At 52.0% G+C, this 16,228-nt stretch overlaps 1 protein-coding gene across 1 annotated transcript; it reads left to right on the forward strand.

The window, feature by feature from the left end:
• The first annotated feature begins 8,799 nt into the window (after positions 1–8,799).
• Positions 8,800–15,658, forward strand: net (atonal bHLH transcription factor 8-like protein net). The gene is made up of 2 exons (XM_012296863.2): positions 8,800–9,740; positions 13,488–15,658. The coding sequence occupies exons 1-2, from the start codon at positions 9,689–9,691 to the stop codon at positions 14,918–14,920; spliced, it is 1,485 nt and encodes a 494-aa protein (XP_012152253.1). The 5' UTR covers positions 8,800–9,688; the 3' UTR covers positions 14,921–15,658.
• Positions 15,659–16,228: the final 570 nt, after the last annotated feature.

Raw genomic sequence — 16,228 nt, forward strand, 5'->3', positions numbered from 1 at the left:
TACTAATTGAATTTTTACGAAAATGGAACGAGTGGCGCCATCTCTCCGGCGAACAGGGTGAACTACACGGTTTTGAAACTGTAGTTTCGTTAGTTCTCATATTCTACCGCTAGATGGCGACACTCGAGACAGACCCCTTTAGGCTAATTAGGATTACCATATAAGGATAAGAATGGGTAAAAATTGATAATGGTTTGGTAAAGTTAAAACATTCCGAAACGAATTAGTCTTGAATTCGAAATGTCGGTTGAATTTTCACGAAAATCTCTCCCACTTATGCCGTTTTCATTATATTTCGTGGGTCCGACGATGCGGATTATGCGTCGAGATAGCTCCCATAATATACCGTGTATCGTCGGTAATACAGAGAATAAGCTTTTTTACAGAGAGTAAACTTTTTTCTCGGACAAACGACACGATTTATCGATTATCGATAACACCATTTATCGGCATAGACAAGTTTTCTGTTACGTTCGGTTCGTCGAAATCCGATGGCGGTAACGAGGCGTCGTTCGTCGACGAAACGTAAACAAATGGTATCGGGAAAAGAAAAAAGACGAACGAACGGAAAGGAAAGACGACGCAGGATGGCAGTTGGGACGCGGCGCATCCGCGTCGCATCCGCGTCGCGATGACCGGCGTAGAGGCGCCGCGCGTTGCGGTGATGCTCGCCGTGACGCGTGGCGCTGCGGCGCTTCGCCGTCATGCCAGGAACGCAGCATTAAGAGGAGCTGATTCATCTTCTCTTAGACCTCGTTGTTTACTTACCGTCTTCCCTTCCGTCTTCCGTCTTACGCCGTCCGGCGATCGTTCGTCAACTAATTCCTTCGACGTTTCACGCGTGGCACCGTAACCCCGAGTCGGTTGCGATTTTCGCGGGAAGCAGCGCGATTCGAATTTTTTTCACCGAGGGAAAGCGTGAAAAATTTCTACGAAACGATCATCGTCGCAAGTATCGGTAGGGAAATTTTGAAAGCGAAACGAGATCGGTTGCTCGGAAGTCGCCGATAAAAGAACAACGATTATCTCGTACGCACCGTGTTGTTTTCGAGCGAACGAGATAATATGCCGCTGATCGCGAACTGATTTTGGAAAGGGACAGAAACGCGCGTCTGCGAGAAGGTGAACGCGGCGATGAGCGCGAGGAGGAAGGAGAAGGGGAAGGAAAAGGGTAATAAAAGAAGGGCGTAGAATGCGAAGAATCCACGGACCGCGGTACCGAATTCAATCGCAATGTCGGACGGAGTAGGAAACTAGGAGCGCGGCGAAGGTAGCGCCGCGAAGAGTTTGCCGCGCGGGACCGCCCGGTCAAGCAGCCGCTTACCAAGGTAACAGGCAAACGAGGCGGTTACCAGTTTCGAGCCAGCCTCCTCGATCCGATGCTTCGTTGCTCGTTCCTGATTAACTAAGGTTTAATCAGCTTTACGAGCTAAACTCGTTACCGCGATAATCCACGGTCCGATGGCCGATATAGAAAACGTTCGAACGCGTTGAAAATGTTGCTCGAAAATGTTCCTTTTAACGAAGGCGCCGCGGTGAGACGCATCGAACGACGAGAAGCACGCGTTCCAGTTGCCAGTTCTCGAATCCTAGTTCCCAGTTCGCACCCTTTACGATCTCTCTCGTCTGTCCGTTGTCGGAAGTCGGGAACTCGTACGTATTTTCTATATCGTATTTCCTGATCGTGGTATTCGCGGAACGTTAGACGCGTCTCGTCCGGCTCTCGGCTCTCTATCTTTCGGGCTAACGATAGCGAACGATAGCGTTTCGACGATCGTATTTTATCTTTTCACCTTAGGAAACCCGAATGATCTCGAACGACGCGACGCGTTACGACGCTGCACGATTTTTCGAGATAATTGAGCCGATCACGTTTCGCAAGAGAACGAAGGAGCGTAGGAAGAAACGGTGTTGGTCGATCATTATGGTTTCTCGTAATAACTCGTTGGAAAGCGAACGGTTGCACGCACCGATCTCGAGGAACGCCGATGCCCTCGAGTAGCCGAGGAACGACTATCCCCTGCCACCCCCGACTCATGGGAACGAGCTCGAGGCGATGCGAACCAACGTTCGACGCCTCTTTCTCCGCTACATCGGTCCATCCCTCTTTCCCGCCGTTTCTCTTTCGCTCTTATTCCGCGTACCGTCTACCCTCCGAAAACGAACCTAAGACTACTAATACCGCGGTGCGCATTGCATCTCGACGAGTGAAATATTCGGTAACCGACAACGATCCTCTCTATCTCGAATAACGATGAAATTTTCGATTAAGCCCATTATAACGTTCCGAAGATCGTTCGCGTTCGTTGTTATAACGAGCACGAGAACGTCGCCGCAACTTTTTCTTCGTCCCGTTTCTCGTCTAGTCGCTCGAAGGTAACGCGAGGGGAGAAGGAAGGAGGATGGTACTCGAGGTATGCGGGTGAGAAACACCCGGGGCGGCTGACCGGTCGCCACGTTTATAGACGCGCATCGTCGGCGTCGTCGTAGATCGACGCCGACGTCTTCGATCCCCGGTTTATCCCCGAGGCAACGCCGTTCGAACGACCGTGGTAAAATCCTGCGCCGAATCGAACACGATCGCCGACGAGTTCTTGGACACCGATGAGAACCGCGCGAGCCTGCACGCGATTCCAGCGACCCGAAATCGAACGCCCCCGCGGGCACACGCCTCTGTCCCGCAAACTTCTACTCCTTCGCTCCTTTCGGAGGGAAATTTGTCGAAAGCGAAATGCCGACAGCGTAAACGGTAAGCAGCGAAACGCGCGTCGAAAAAGGAGGAACTTCCGGTTCCGAGGCGTTTGGCGAAGCTGCTCGCGCCCACCTGTCGTAACGTTCGTCTTCGAAATTTCCTCGCTCGAACGTCGATTGCTCTCGTTCCGTCGAAATTTGCACCTGACGCGACCTACTCCTTTTCCCGTGAAATCGAATTGTCCGGCGATAACGCTTACCACGATCGATCCGTAGGACTAATCGCCTCCGAGAAGATCTCGCTCTACGTATTCCGATGCAAAATTACCTAGCTGCTGCTTCTCGACGCGCGGTCACCTGCCCTTTCGCGCTCGCAATTTACAGCCGCGTTGATCGCGTTCGCGTGCACCGTGCCGTTCCGTTCCGATTATTCGAATCGAGTCCCATTAGACGTTACGGTGTCTCTATCGTTTTCGACGATTTACGGCGTTTCGCTCGTCGCGATTACCGACGACCGAATCTCGATCGTTTACGAGTCGAACGAACATTATTCCGGGTGGACTCGGTGAAACGCGAGAAAATAAAACGGCGCCAGCTGGAACGACGACGATGAGTCGGACAAGGCGACTTACGCCGAGCACGTAGGCGCAAAGATACTTGGAAGTGGACGAAGCGGCGAGAGAAACGTGCCCATCGGCCACGCCGCGTCGCGCCGTGCCACGTCGTAATCTTTGGAAGAAATCGAATTCTGCGCGGTTGGTCGCGATCGAGAACGATTCGAGGTTTCGTCCGTCCGTTTTCGATCGGCGACGAGCCAACGAAAGAGATACGAGTTTCGCGAACAACCGCGAAACGTAGCTCGCGACTCGACCACGATCCGAGTAACTGGAATCGCGCAGTCGCGTTGGCGCCGGTAGTGCCGGTAACTTTAGATCGATTCCAAGGCACGGTTGTCGACTCTCGCGTAGCCCCGTCGGGGATACTCGGCCGCCCAGTTAGCCGAGCATCGATGTATTTATACGACGATGCCGAGGTACATCTGTTTCCATCCGGGCACGTGTTGGTCACGAAATTAGAACGCTCGGGAACAGACGGGAACGGAGGAGTGGAAACGAGCCAAATCGAGCGTAACGAAAACTCGATGAAAATGTTTGTCGCGTCGCGGACGTTGCTCCTCTTCGGATACGCGTTCGTTCCGAGTCCGATACATAAACGTGCAGCGTAAACGTAGACGGAAAGCGTAGCTTGTTCGATTACGCATACTCGAGAGCTTTTAAACGGGCACGTGGCGCCAGATGTCGCGCTCCTCGTAATCTTTAGAGCAAACAACCGGGACGATCTCCGTTCTCCCGCGAACGAGTCTCTTCGGATCGCACCCTCTTTCTCGTTCGCGCGCATTGCCAAGCGATCGAGAACGAAAGACCCGCTCGCCTCGCGTACCGCGTATCGCGTTTCATAGTCTCGACGTACGTCGAGAACGACACGCGAAATTGGCTGCTCGAACGGAAAAAGTCTGTTCGAAACGCGAAAGCCAAGGTGCGTAAAGGCTGTGCAATTACGCGGACGAAGGCGCAGGTAGAAGATCAGCCCGTTCTCGGAAGCGGAGGGTATCGGTTACACCGTGAACAATGACGCCGCTAGCCGTATTTGGGGTATCCGTGTCACCGTATACAATTCCTTTACCACCTGGGTCATCGAACCGTTGTCCGGCCGTCACCATTATTACCTCGAACGACCCAACAGCTGGATATTTCGTGGCCGGTACGCACGATATCCGAAGCGCCGAATCGATTCTCTTCCCCCGCCCCCTTTCTCGACGCTTCTCTCTCCCTCTCTCTTTCTCTCTTTCTCCGGTCCATTAACTCTCGCGATCTCGCTGGAGATTCCTGTTTCCTGTGTCTATCGAGACGAAACGCCTAGACGCGTTTACGATCGCGTCTCGCCGTGGCAACGTCTTTTCGTTCGCGATACGGCCAGCGAAGAAACGCGGAGACGCAAGGACGAGAACGTCCGAGGATCGCGGCAGGCGAGGGATTTTCCTCGGTACCTGGCATAAATCGTCGAGGGACTCTCGTAACCACCAGCCGCGCGCGCTTGCCATTCGTAAATTTTCTTCGACGAACAATACGGTCTTGATGCGACCGGGCCCTCCAAAGTCTAAAGGGTCGACTCTTGGCCAGCTTTGTAACCGATACCCTGAACCTATTCGTATTTTCTTTCGTACACCTGTCCGAGTTCGGTCTGCCTTCGCATCCGACCGAAACGAATCTCGTTCGTTTTCCTCGACGAGTTACGAGACGCTCGAGATTACCGAATCGAACGCTTAAACGTCGAAGATCGAGGGAAAGAGTATGGATGATAAGATTGAGAGTAGGTTGAACGAGAGTAGGTGGATACGGAACGGAGAATCGGGAGAATGCGAAAGAACGAACGGTGCCGTTCGATGGACGAAGGGCGGAGATCATAGGGCGAACGGTGGCGACGAAGGGTAAGCAAAGGCAGTGCGGTCGTGCGGTCGCGCGGCAGGTGCATCGAGGCGTGTTTAACGAGTGGTCCGGTCCCAGGCTCCGTGCACCTGTAGCGCGTTTCGACCAAACGGATCGACTCGAATCTCGGAGAAACCTTCGTCGTCGGCGTCGCGTCGTTTCGCTCGACCCGAAACCTGTACCGTTTCCACGTACGCGACTACGCGCGTTCGAGAGACGTTCGATAAATTCTCTTTCGAATCGCGAACGAAGCGACGAATAGTGGGAACTGGTTGGCACGTTGTTCGGTAACAGGTAATTGGTGCGCGATATTTCAAGGACCGTAAGTCAGGAAGCCGAAGCCCTCGAGCTTCGAGAACGTGAGAAATAAACGGTGCCGTATACGCGCGAGATGAAATACGATCGCGGCGCGACTGCGCTCGGAGAAAAGCCGCTTAAGAATGCACTTAGGCTACTCTCTCCTTCTTTCTCTCTGCTTCTTCTCTTTCTTCCTCTCTTTCTTCCTCTCTTTCTTCCTCGTAATACACGGGTGTACGTGTGCGCGCCTCTGTGTGTACGGTTTATACGCCTCTCGTTCTTTCCCTCGTTTCCCCCTGCTCTCCAGCTTTCTCGTTCTCTCGTCCCGATCTCGATCGACCCACCTGTTGAGCTCCGGCAAGTTTCGTTCCCTCTATCGACGGCGCCGCCGCTACGACGTACCTTCTTCGCTCCTTATCTCGTGATCGTCGATACGCCAAACCCCTCGCGCGAATCGCTCTTCGATCCGACCACCGAAACTTTCTATTCTATTATATTCGCGGCTTCGAGCACCTCTATAGGATTACCCGAAACGCAAATCGCATATAATTCGATTTAATCGTCGACTATCGTACTTTCGTACGGCGTACTTTCGACTCGACTCGATCCGATCGATCGACCGACCGCGAACAATTTACTCGTCGACTACCGACCGCTACCGAACGAGACACGCGGGATATCGAAGCAAGATTCCGTCGCTCCATCATCGCGTAGCTAGGCGGCCAAGCGTGGGAGCCTCTGCCGATCTCTCTTCGAACCCGAACGGCTACAAATTACTACTATAAACCTTTAATGCTAGTTTCCTGCGGGCCAAACCGTTCGCGAACACGAGTACGCCTTCTCGAATTCCAAGGATGAACGAAAACGCTGAAATACCGCCCGAAGCGTCCGCGTCTCTCTCGTTCGTTAGGCTCGACCGCGGAACACGAGGCCGAACAGCGAAACGGGCAATTTTCCAATTAAATGGAAACGAATTCGATTCGGTCCTCGAGCATCGCGCGCGATAAGTATCGACGCAACGATCGTGTTTTCCGAACGGAATCGAACGTCGAGCAAAATCGTCAAGCAAAATCGACGGGCAAAGATGACGCTGCCTTATTCGACAACGGCAGGTGCGAAGAACCGCGCGCGGACCACGCGAAATAATTCGGCCGTCCGCCGATGACACGCACGCGCGTTCTCTCGTCCTCTCGTCCTCTCGTCCTCTCGTCGGCCGCGCCGCACCAAATGCACGCCGGTGCATTTACCTCCGAGAGCCGAATCGAGTCGATCGCCACCTGCTACTCCGCGCCCATCGTGATCGGATAAGAACGCGCCGAACCTTGACTCGTCGAGGAAGAGGAAACCGTCCTACGAATTTCGCCTATTCAATTTTTACCCTCTATGCCAGCCACGAGAACTCTACGTCGATATATGCGAAACGCAACGTTTCGATGACGCGGGCCAAAGTAAAGGGCGTTACGAGTTAGCAACAGCCGCGGAACGCGATTATCGACTAAGAGGATCGCTAGCGAAGAAAAAAAGAAAGGGGTGTAGCTTGTAAACGGAGCCAGAGAGAAGAAAGTAGCGACGATTGGGAGGGATTCGTACGCAGGGGAGAGAATGGACATATGGCAAAGCTTTAATAATTAAAGCTGACACTGGCGCAGATGCGGACACGCGTAGCCGCGCGTAGCCTATCAAATATTTAGGGATACGAAGCAGGCTAGCGCACCGCGTACACGCGAACGCGTTATTCGTCGCGCGAAATACCTTAAAGCGGTCTAACGACGTCGGGATCTTCTCGAGTCGATCGTCGAAGCAATTAAAACGAAAGGAACACGGATAAGAGAAGATCGGGAACGAAGCAAGGTGTAAGATTTATCGTTAGTAAGCGGCCACTACTATACGAGCGGTAACGGCAGGTGCGTGTGCCGCTACTTACGTCGCGGTGGGGATACCGACAAATCGCGACGCCCTCGGAAACGAGAAGACCCTTGCCAAACTCGCCCGACGGGTTACCACTTCGTACCGCGGGCTGGAAACATCGATCGTTCCCAGAAACTGTCAACGATTCGCCGTCATCTCGAAATTCGCGAAAAAACCAACGCCCGATTAGGCCGCGAATATTTTCAACCTGGCGATCTTCGTCCAGGAAGAAAGCTAGGAGAAACATCGTTTAGAGGTACGCGTGTACGCGTATACGTTGTCAGCGCGGTCGGCGTCGATCGATAACTCGGTCGAACGCGTTCCGAGCCGAGAGAACGGTTTCGCCCTTGGGAATTTCCTTGGCCTTTTTCGTCCCATCTGGTCAACACGCGTCCCGACAAATCGGCTGGCCCGGGCCGTTTGCCTTTTCTCTTTAATACCCTTAACGTACCCCTATCCGCGCATATGTTTCGCAGATACTGGACGACCGCGTTCGCACCGGGGTTCCCGTCCATTGTTCGGCTCGCTCGATTTCGTTCGAATATATGTATGTACAAAACGTTCCACGATACGACCGGCCGAGAAAAGAAAACAAAACAAGCGAATTACCTTAACCGGTAAATACGAATTCTACGTACGCGATGAAAGAAACGCTCGAACGATGTTGGGAACCGTCGGGAACCGCGAGCGATCGGCTGGCCGAGATACGTCGGCTACGTCGCGCTTGTCCAACTAAGTAACAGATTATTCGTCGGAAAGAAGAATTTTCTTTTAATAGAGGAGAGGACGACGAAACGTTCGCGATTAGTCCGTAAAAGTTCGATCGCAGCGTAGCAGATGGTCGAGTACGAACCGATGAGATCGCGTACGATCGTTGAACGATCGGGACGATTCGGGGGATTTTTCCGGTCATAAATGGTCGAGCAGAGGTAGAAACAGAGACGACCTTTTATCCCTGGCGTCGGAGTCGAACGCGAAAGGAACGAGACGCGAAGGCTATACGGGGTACAGGCCGAACAGGCACGCGAACAAAGAAAGCTCGATTAGGTTCGGGTCAAAGAAGGGAAGAGGTATTAAGAAAAGGTTAGGCAAGGAAAAATTGTAAACTAACGTTACCTCGAGCGATACGTGGCTAGAAACGAAGCAACGGGAACTATAGAAGTTCTAAAAGATAACGAAGAAAAGTCTGGCCGAGAGCGAGAAACGGAAAAGAGACGAAGGAGAGAGGAAAGAGACGACGTCGCGGGACAGAAAGGTACAGGAAAGGACAGGAAGGGACAGGAAAGGAAGAAAGAAGAAGCAGCGGAGGTGGTAAGGAAAGATGGACTCGGCGGAGAAGCCGAGTGAAACTCTCGCCGGCTGGCGCCGTGCTGTCGGCCCCCGCTGCCTCTTGCCGCCAACAATGCGCCTCTCCCCCGATCGTTTCGCCTGGCATCGTCGCTAACGTCAACGCCAACACCAACGTTTACTCCTATACCGATACCAGCTGCAGCGACACTGCCAACGCCAGCATCACCGTTTGTCGCGTCGCGTCGCGCCGTTGTCATCGTTCGCGTACCGTTCAACGATTCCTCGCCGAACGAACCGAATCTCGCGCGAGATTCGCTCGGGCTTTTTATCGCGGCCGGCGCTCGCCGTTATCGATAACGCGGAAACCGTGAGATTCGTTACGTTGGTAGTAACGATTACATCGCGCGGACGAACATTGGTAGCGGCGTTTAATAATCGTGATAGTAGTGGTGGTAATCGTGGTCGCGGCGACGGTGGTGGTGGTGGTGGTGGTGGTGGTGGTGGTAGCGGTAGTAAGGTTAGAGGCAGTAAAGTCGCAGGCCAGTAGTCGGGACTCCCTCGCACGCGTACGCGATGAAAGAGACTCGAACGCGCGAGGCGAGTCAGTACATGGTCGACCGCGATCGAGCGAGGTCGTGCTCCGTTTCCGCAATCGTTCCGGTCCTTCGACTCGGCTCCGCTCCAAACTCGGAAGCTTCGACGGATTTAAACGCGATTAAGTCGAGCTTGTTTTTCTCGGTGATTCGAAAACTTTGACTTTCGACCGAAGTGAAAGAACGACGATCGACCACGAACAGTGCGCGAGAAACGAGAACGGGTGGGAGAATACGAAAAGGGAGAAGAACGCGTTTGCCGGTACCCGTGAACCTGTCCGCTACACGTGTACCGTGGGATCCACCCCACGAAAAACAGTGCGCGATAGCAGTGGTGCGCGTGCGGTGATCAAGAATAGAAAAGTCTGTGTTTAACGCGCGCATCGAACCACGCACGACTCGTGTCTAAAACCACGGACGAAAATGACCCGTCGCGTGCTGGAATCCATCACGGAGTTGTCTACTTTGATCAAAGGTGAATATCGTAGCCGTATTCGACGCATCGTCCCACGCGATACTCCCTCGGAACGACGCGACGGTTCGTTTCTTCCGCGAAACATCGTCCGAGCCGTAGGCGATCTCTGATCGTCGAACTCTGGCGCGATAAACGTTCGCGCGATTCCCACGTTTCGACGATCCAGAGATCGTTCGTCGATCATTCGTCGATCATTCGTCGATCGAGCAAGAAAATCGTAAGATCGCCTATGCGGAGAAACGTCGTTATTTCGTTGATCGGTATCGCGTATGGTGGGAGTTGCACAGGGAACGATAATTGTTGTTACGAACGGCGCCAGCCGTCCCCGAGAAAGAGATCGACTGGTTTAGCTGCGCGGAGACACGCGGCTCCGAAAAGGACAACGCGAATTCCTCTATGAACGAGGAAAAGGGAGAGAAAACGAAAGAGCGAGAGCATAGACGTAGGTATAGGTGTATAGGTGTATACGCACGAGGCTGGCAGCCACTCGACGCGAGAGGTCGAGAGAGAGACGGAGAACGTCGTCCGCGAGGAACGTAGCAAGAGACACGGCGAAGGAGAAGGAGACGGAGAAGGAGAAAGAGAGATAGGGCGCGGCGGCGCCAGCGTGGGTTGCCACACAGACGGACGAGCCAGCAGCAACGGCAGCAACCGAAGCGACTCGCACGAAACAAACGACCCCTTGACCAAACTCGAAACTCACCGTCTAATCGCTAGCCATTTGCTCTCGAGCTTCTCCGAATACTTATTTTCTTCCTCGTTTCTTTCGCTCCCACGACACCGCTTCGTTTTCCTCTTTGAACGCCGTTTACTCGCGAGCGAGCGGCTTTTACTTCCTCGCGAAAACGAAACGCGCCGTCGTTCTCGATCGAAACGAAACGATCGTCTCGTTCTGCAAGTTTTACGAAAAGTTTCGAGTAACCTCGATCCTGAGAGTACGGTTCGTTTTCCGCCTTTGGGACAGCTCAGGAGAAAGGGGAAGTGCGAGTCGGTTAAAGTAGATTTTTCGAGCGTAATCGATACCGCATTGTACGTCGGACAGGTACGCGCAGGTACGCACTGCTAGAAAGACGACGAAAAGCAACGGAGAAACGAAGACTGCCTACGGTGAACGACGAGCGAGCCGAACCTTCCACCCACCTGTACGCAAAATCGCACCTGCTACCTGAACCGGATCTCTTCCGTCGGATCCGCGTTACCTCTCGAAACGTTGCCGATCTTTCCACTCACCTTTCTTTCTCTTTTCTCTCTCTCTCTCTCTCTCTCTCTCTCTCTCTCTCTCTCTCTCTCTCTCTCTCTCCCCTTACCTTCCTTTCTTCGCGAAATCCCATCTTTATTTCTTTTCCAGTTCATCTGTTCGTTTCTCGGTTGCACAGTTTCTCTCCGATTAATTGCTCTTCTTCCATTCACCGATCGTGCTCGCGATACTCGATTCCCGAGCAAAAAATCTTACGATATCGTTCGACGAAGAAAAAACGGTAGATTCGAACGGCGACGCGTCGACGTTACGACGCCGATACGCGCGCGGTTCGCGTTCATTCGGAATCGTTTGTGCCACCGACGTTCTTAGAACGCGAGGCGTTCCACGACAGTGATCCTTCGCGGTCAAATAAATTTCCCGTGGAATACGCGGACTTAAAACTAAACGAACTTAAATGCGACATAGTTGAAACTAAATTAATTTAGAATTTAGAATTTAGAATTCAGATGGTACATTCGCGAAATCTCCGAACGAACGTCTAAGATCGCAAAATCGTAACAGCCAACGATATCGATTTAAACGTCACTCGCGCGTGGACGCGAACACCATCTGGCTAGCGCCACCTTCCCTTTTTGTCCGTTCTTCGCTTCCCTCGCCTCGCTTCTCCTCTCCTCTTCTCTCCTTTGGTCCTTGGTCGCAAAACACGCTGCTCTTGCCTCGAGGATCCTTGTTCGCTTCGCGAGGGCAACGCGATTCTCTACGCGATGTATCGCTAATTAACGAATTCGGATAATCGAAAATGAAAATGTTTCTTCTTCTTCTCGAATTCGTGGACGTAGCCCGTTTAATAATTTTCGCGCGAGTTCGAGAACGAAAGATCTTTCGAAAGATGCGTTGATCAACGAACATTAAAAAGCGGCAAATTAGACGCGATCGGTACGGTCGAGAGTAAACGGTTGTAGGAATATCGGAAGCAAAGTATAGATGGGAAAAAGAGAAAGAGGAAAAAAGGAAAAGTGTTGAGAACGGATCGGGCCGGCCGAGTCCGGACGAAAAGATGGGTGGGATAGTCGGTGCGCGTTAAACCGCGCGCCTTAGCACGAGTTTACACAGATGTCCAGATGTTATTTCGGGTTGTTTGAACAATTGCCGAACGAGACGACAAAGGTGGAAGGAAGATATTCGCGGGCATGAACCAGAGACACGCGTTCGCGACGCAAGCTGTTCTTTGTTTCGCGTCGAAAAAGCAAGTTTACTATGGACTTTTCTCTCCGTTGCCTCGTTGCTTATCGATACTTCTTCGTTTTTCTCTTTATCGGTTTCCTAGGTTTTCGAACGCTACCTAGTTTACGTATTCGCCGACGAGTATATACGCGCTCTTCGATTCGTCGCGTGAAAGTGGCCGAAAGAGAGAAAGAGAGAGAGAGAGAGAGAGAGCGCGCGCGAGCAGATGTGCTCGATACCGAAAACAGAGGTAGTACGCTTATCGCGGTTGCGATAAATTCTTTAGACTCGCATTGTCGCCAGGTGCGCGAACCATTTTATTCGTCCACACTGTCCTCGGTACCTGTGACTTTCGAGGAAATCGATCTCGTTCGCGGTTCGACTCGTTTCGACAGCTTTATCTTCTCGACGGTTTCGAACGTACCTATCGCGATTCGTCTTGCGAAGCGGTCCACCCCGTCCTACTCGTTTACTCGATCGCGATAAAATCAAAAAATACGATGGCAATCGGTAGGAAAAAATCTGATACGATGCGATACGATACGACACGATACGATACGATACGATATACGAGATCCGTAGAAGGATCAGAGACGCGCGTGTTCGCACGGCCGATTCCGCAAAAGGCAAAAGAACAAGGCAAGCGACGCGAAACGATGGATGGCGCCAGTGTCGTATGCTCTCTCTCTCTCTCTCTCTTTCCCTATCTCTCCTTCCGTGTTTTGCTTTTCGCACAATCGAACATTGTCACGGTATTCGATACTTTTTTGGCCCTTTGCGATTTTACAGATTAGCGGTAGTATCTTATTTTTAAAGATACTAAGGTTAGAAAGTCTATTATCGAAATTCGTGCAACGGATAAGCGTTTGCGAATGATACAGATGACCTGGTCGTCTAACTAATATAGCGAAATACACGGAAGGTTGGAAATACGTCGGATCCGATGCCGAGGACGAAACGAAAAGCGAGAACGAAGGACAAGACGGGAACGGAAATAGACGAAAACGAAAGGGAAGAGAAAGATGGGTTAGGCGTATTACGATCTTTGGCCAGTCCTGTGCGCCAGATGGTACCAGTTGCATGACGCGTCGAGACCGAAAACATTCCGTTTCCTTGGTGCGCACGGCGAGATTTCGCCGAAACGGGAACGAGACGAGACGAAAAATCGAACCGTCGCGCTCGGCACGCTTCGCGTATCAAACGATCCTTCTCCTGAAAAGAAACGAGATCACCCGTTCTTTCGACGATTTCTACGCGTCGACGAGCGATAGCGAAACGACCGATGACCAATCTCACGCGCGTTTACGTTTGTTTCGTTTCAGCCGGTGGAATGGCGGGCTCCGAAAAGGACGCTGGTTTCTGTAGCGGAGGCGACGAAGACGACATGTCCGGTTTTCATTCGCCGAGCGCCTCCGAGGATAGCGTGGAGGTGCAAGTAACGCCGATTTCATTAAAGAACAAAAGAAAATTGGCAGAACCACGGAAAATTCATGAACCGAGCACGGCACCGTTAAAGAAAAGAAGATTCGAGCTAATCGAGGAGGAAACTGTGCCGGACGAAGAATCCAGAACGATTCGATCGCCGAGTCCCTTCAGACCGTGGAATTGTTCCGGCAAGAACGTCGATTCGAAACTCTCTATGTCGCTGACAGCGAACAAAACCGTCAACGAAAGATCGACCGCGTCGTTGTCCGTAACGTCCGCTGCCTCCAAGCGAATCAGTCTGGCTAATAGCGAAAACGAGGCTCGCGGGAACGCCGACGGAGACGAGGAATCTCGAAGAAGACGAAACGAGTCACGGGTCCGGGAACATTTACCTCCAAGATCGCGACATTCCACGCAAATTCGTCCCCTTCGCGTCCACGAGCGAGAGACGTCTCGCGAAAAATTCGATTGCGCGACTCTCTCCGAAGGCGTAACGACCATCGCGGAAACAACATCGTCGACGACGGCCGACGCGATCACGCGTCCTGGATCGCAAGAAGAACCATTGTCGCTCGTTCTGAGAGGAGACGTAACCAGCAGAGTACCCTCGCATCCAGCGATAAACGGTAGTTACGAAAAATCCTGTTCGTATACCGTGGAACCTCCAAACGTCTCGACCGCCTCGTTGTCATCGCCGTTATCTTCTTCCTCGCTCTCCTCTTTATCCTCCTTGTCATCCTCTTCGTCCTCGTCTTCCTCCGCCTCCTCTGCGTCCTCGTCGTCGTCGTCGTCGTCGTCATCCTCGTCATCGTCTTCGTCGTCGTCGTCATCATCGTTATCCTCGTCCTCGTCGTTCCGTCGTCAACCGAACGATCGAATCGACTGTTCCACCGTCGGTAGTTCCTTCTCAACGGCGACGTCTACAACCGCGATCGTAACGACAACTGCCACCGCGACAACCGCGACAACGATGACTAATGTCCAAACCGGCCACTCGAGGCAACATTCGATAACGGGCCAGCAAAGAAATTACAAGAACATGACCCGCGAAAGAAGAATAGAAGCGAACGCCAGAGAAAGAACGAGAGTGCACACGATAAGCGCCGCGTTCGACACTCTTAGACGAGCCATTCCCGCTTATTCTCACAATCAAAAATTGTCCAAGTTGTCCGTGTTGAGAATCGCGTGCAGTTACATCATGACTCTCGGTAAAATCGTCGATGCCGGCGAACACGAACAGACCAACGGTGCTTCGTTGAGGACCTGCGTGGATCTCGTATCCAGGACCATCCAGACCGAAGGCAAACTGAGAAAGAGAAAAGAAGACTGAAGCCAACTATACCGATCCGCGCGACGACTAACTTTTATCTTTAGCCTTTCCCACCGTATCCCACCGTATCCCACCGTATCCCACCGTATCCCACCGTTCGCGATTCTCTAGCCGTTTAGTTTTATCTCGGTTCTACTCGTTCGCGGTCGGCTACAATCGGATAGAATACAGATAGAATCCAGGTAACAGCCGTTCAACGAGAAAACGCGTTTAATCACCTTCAATTTTCTGTATTTCGATTGACCGCGAAAAATTCTAACCGAAATTCGGAATCGAACAACTATCGACGGTCGCTGCTCGATAGGTCGATTCGCAAAATTTCAAGCGCTACGCGAACAATCTTTTTCGATTTCGAGCATCGATCGGACATCGACTCGGCTTTCTAATAAAAATCGAATAAAAATCGATCCAACCTCGTCACGAAAATTTTCTACAAAACGAGTAGGAAGTTGATTCACCTGGAAGTTTCTGTAACGCGTGAACGATGAACGCGCGAGAGGCGTGATACGGATACGACGAGGTTGGTTCGGTAGCTGCAACCGGTTGCGCCAGGATTCATCGACGACCATCTACGCGAATCGTTGTCGATCCATGTATTAAAATACGCAACGACAAGTTAATACGCGCGCATTCGTCGTTGCAAGAATCGTCGTCGGACGGTGGTGCACCGATCCATCGATTACTCGTCATCTAACTTGGAAATAAATTGTCGACTTTAAGAAAATTAAGAAAACGAAACTTTTCTTCTTTTATTCAGACATTTTTATTCCCTATATCCGTGGCAAACCCGACGAGCCATCTTTTCCTTCGTCGGCTTCTATCGTAATTGTTTCGGTATAGGAAAAGAATCGAAAGAGTTTGATGATTCGCGCGTTAGCGCGGCCCATCGGCCGTCATTCACCGATTTTTCACGAAACGCGTCGAAGGCGGAAGTCGACTTCGTAATTTCATCGTTTCGAAAGACTTGCACTCGTTCGGTCGTCGCGTCGAATCGAAAAGCGCGCAAGATCGCGCGAGGCGGTAAAATCGCCGCGGCGCTTTTCGAGACGCAAGGCCGAATAAAACGGGTCGCGATACACCGCTTAACTGCGTAGTTCTGACACGGGGAGAAATTTTACGCGCGCACCTGCTAAGAAGCGCAGGTGCGTTTGGCTGCTTTCATGAGCATCGTTTAATTTTTGGCAGTTACGCGCCACGAATAATAATGGGCTGCTCGCGTCTCGAATTCGCTGTGCCCCGTACGAAAATGGAACGAGACAAAGTCACCCTTTTCGTTCTGTTCCGACATCGTTCTCGGTCTCCCGACGA

Source organism: Megachile rotundata, chromosome 4 (assembly GCF_050947335.1).
Source record: "Megachile rotundata isolate GNS110a chromosome 4, iyMegRotu1, whole genome shotgun sequence".
Classification (NCBI taxonomy): Eukaryota; Metazoa; Arthropoda; class Insecta; order Hymenoptera; family Megachilidae; genus Megachile; species Megachile rotundata.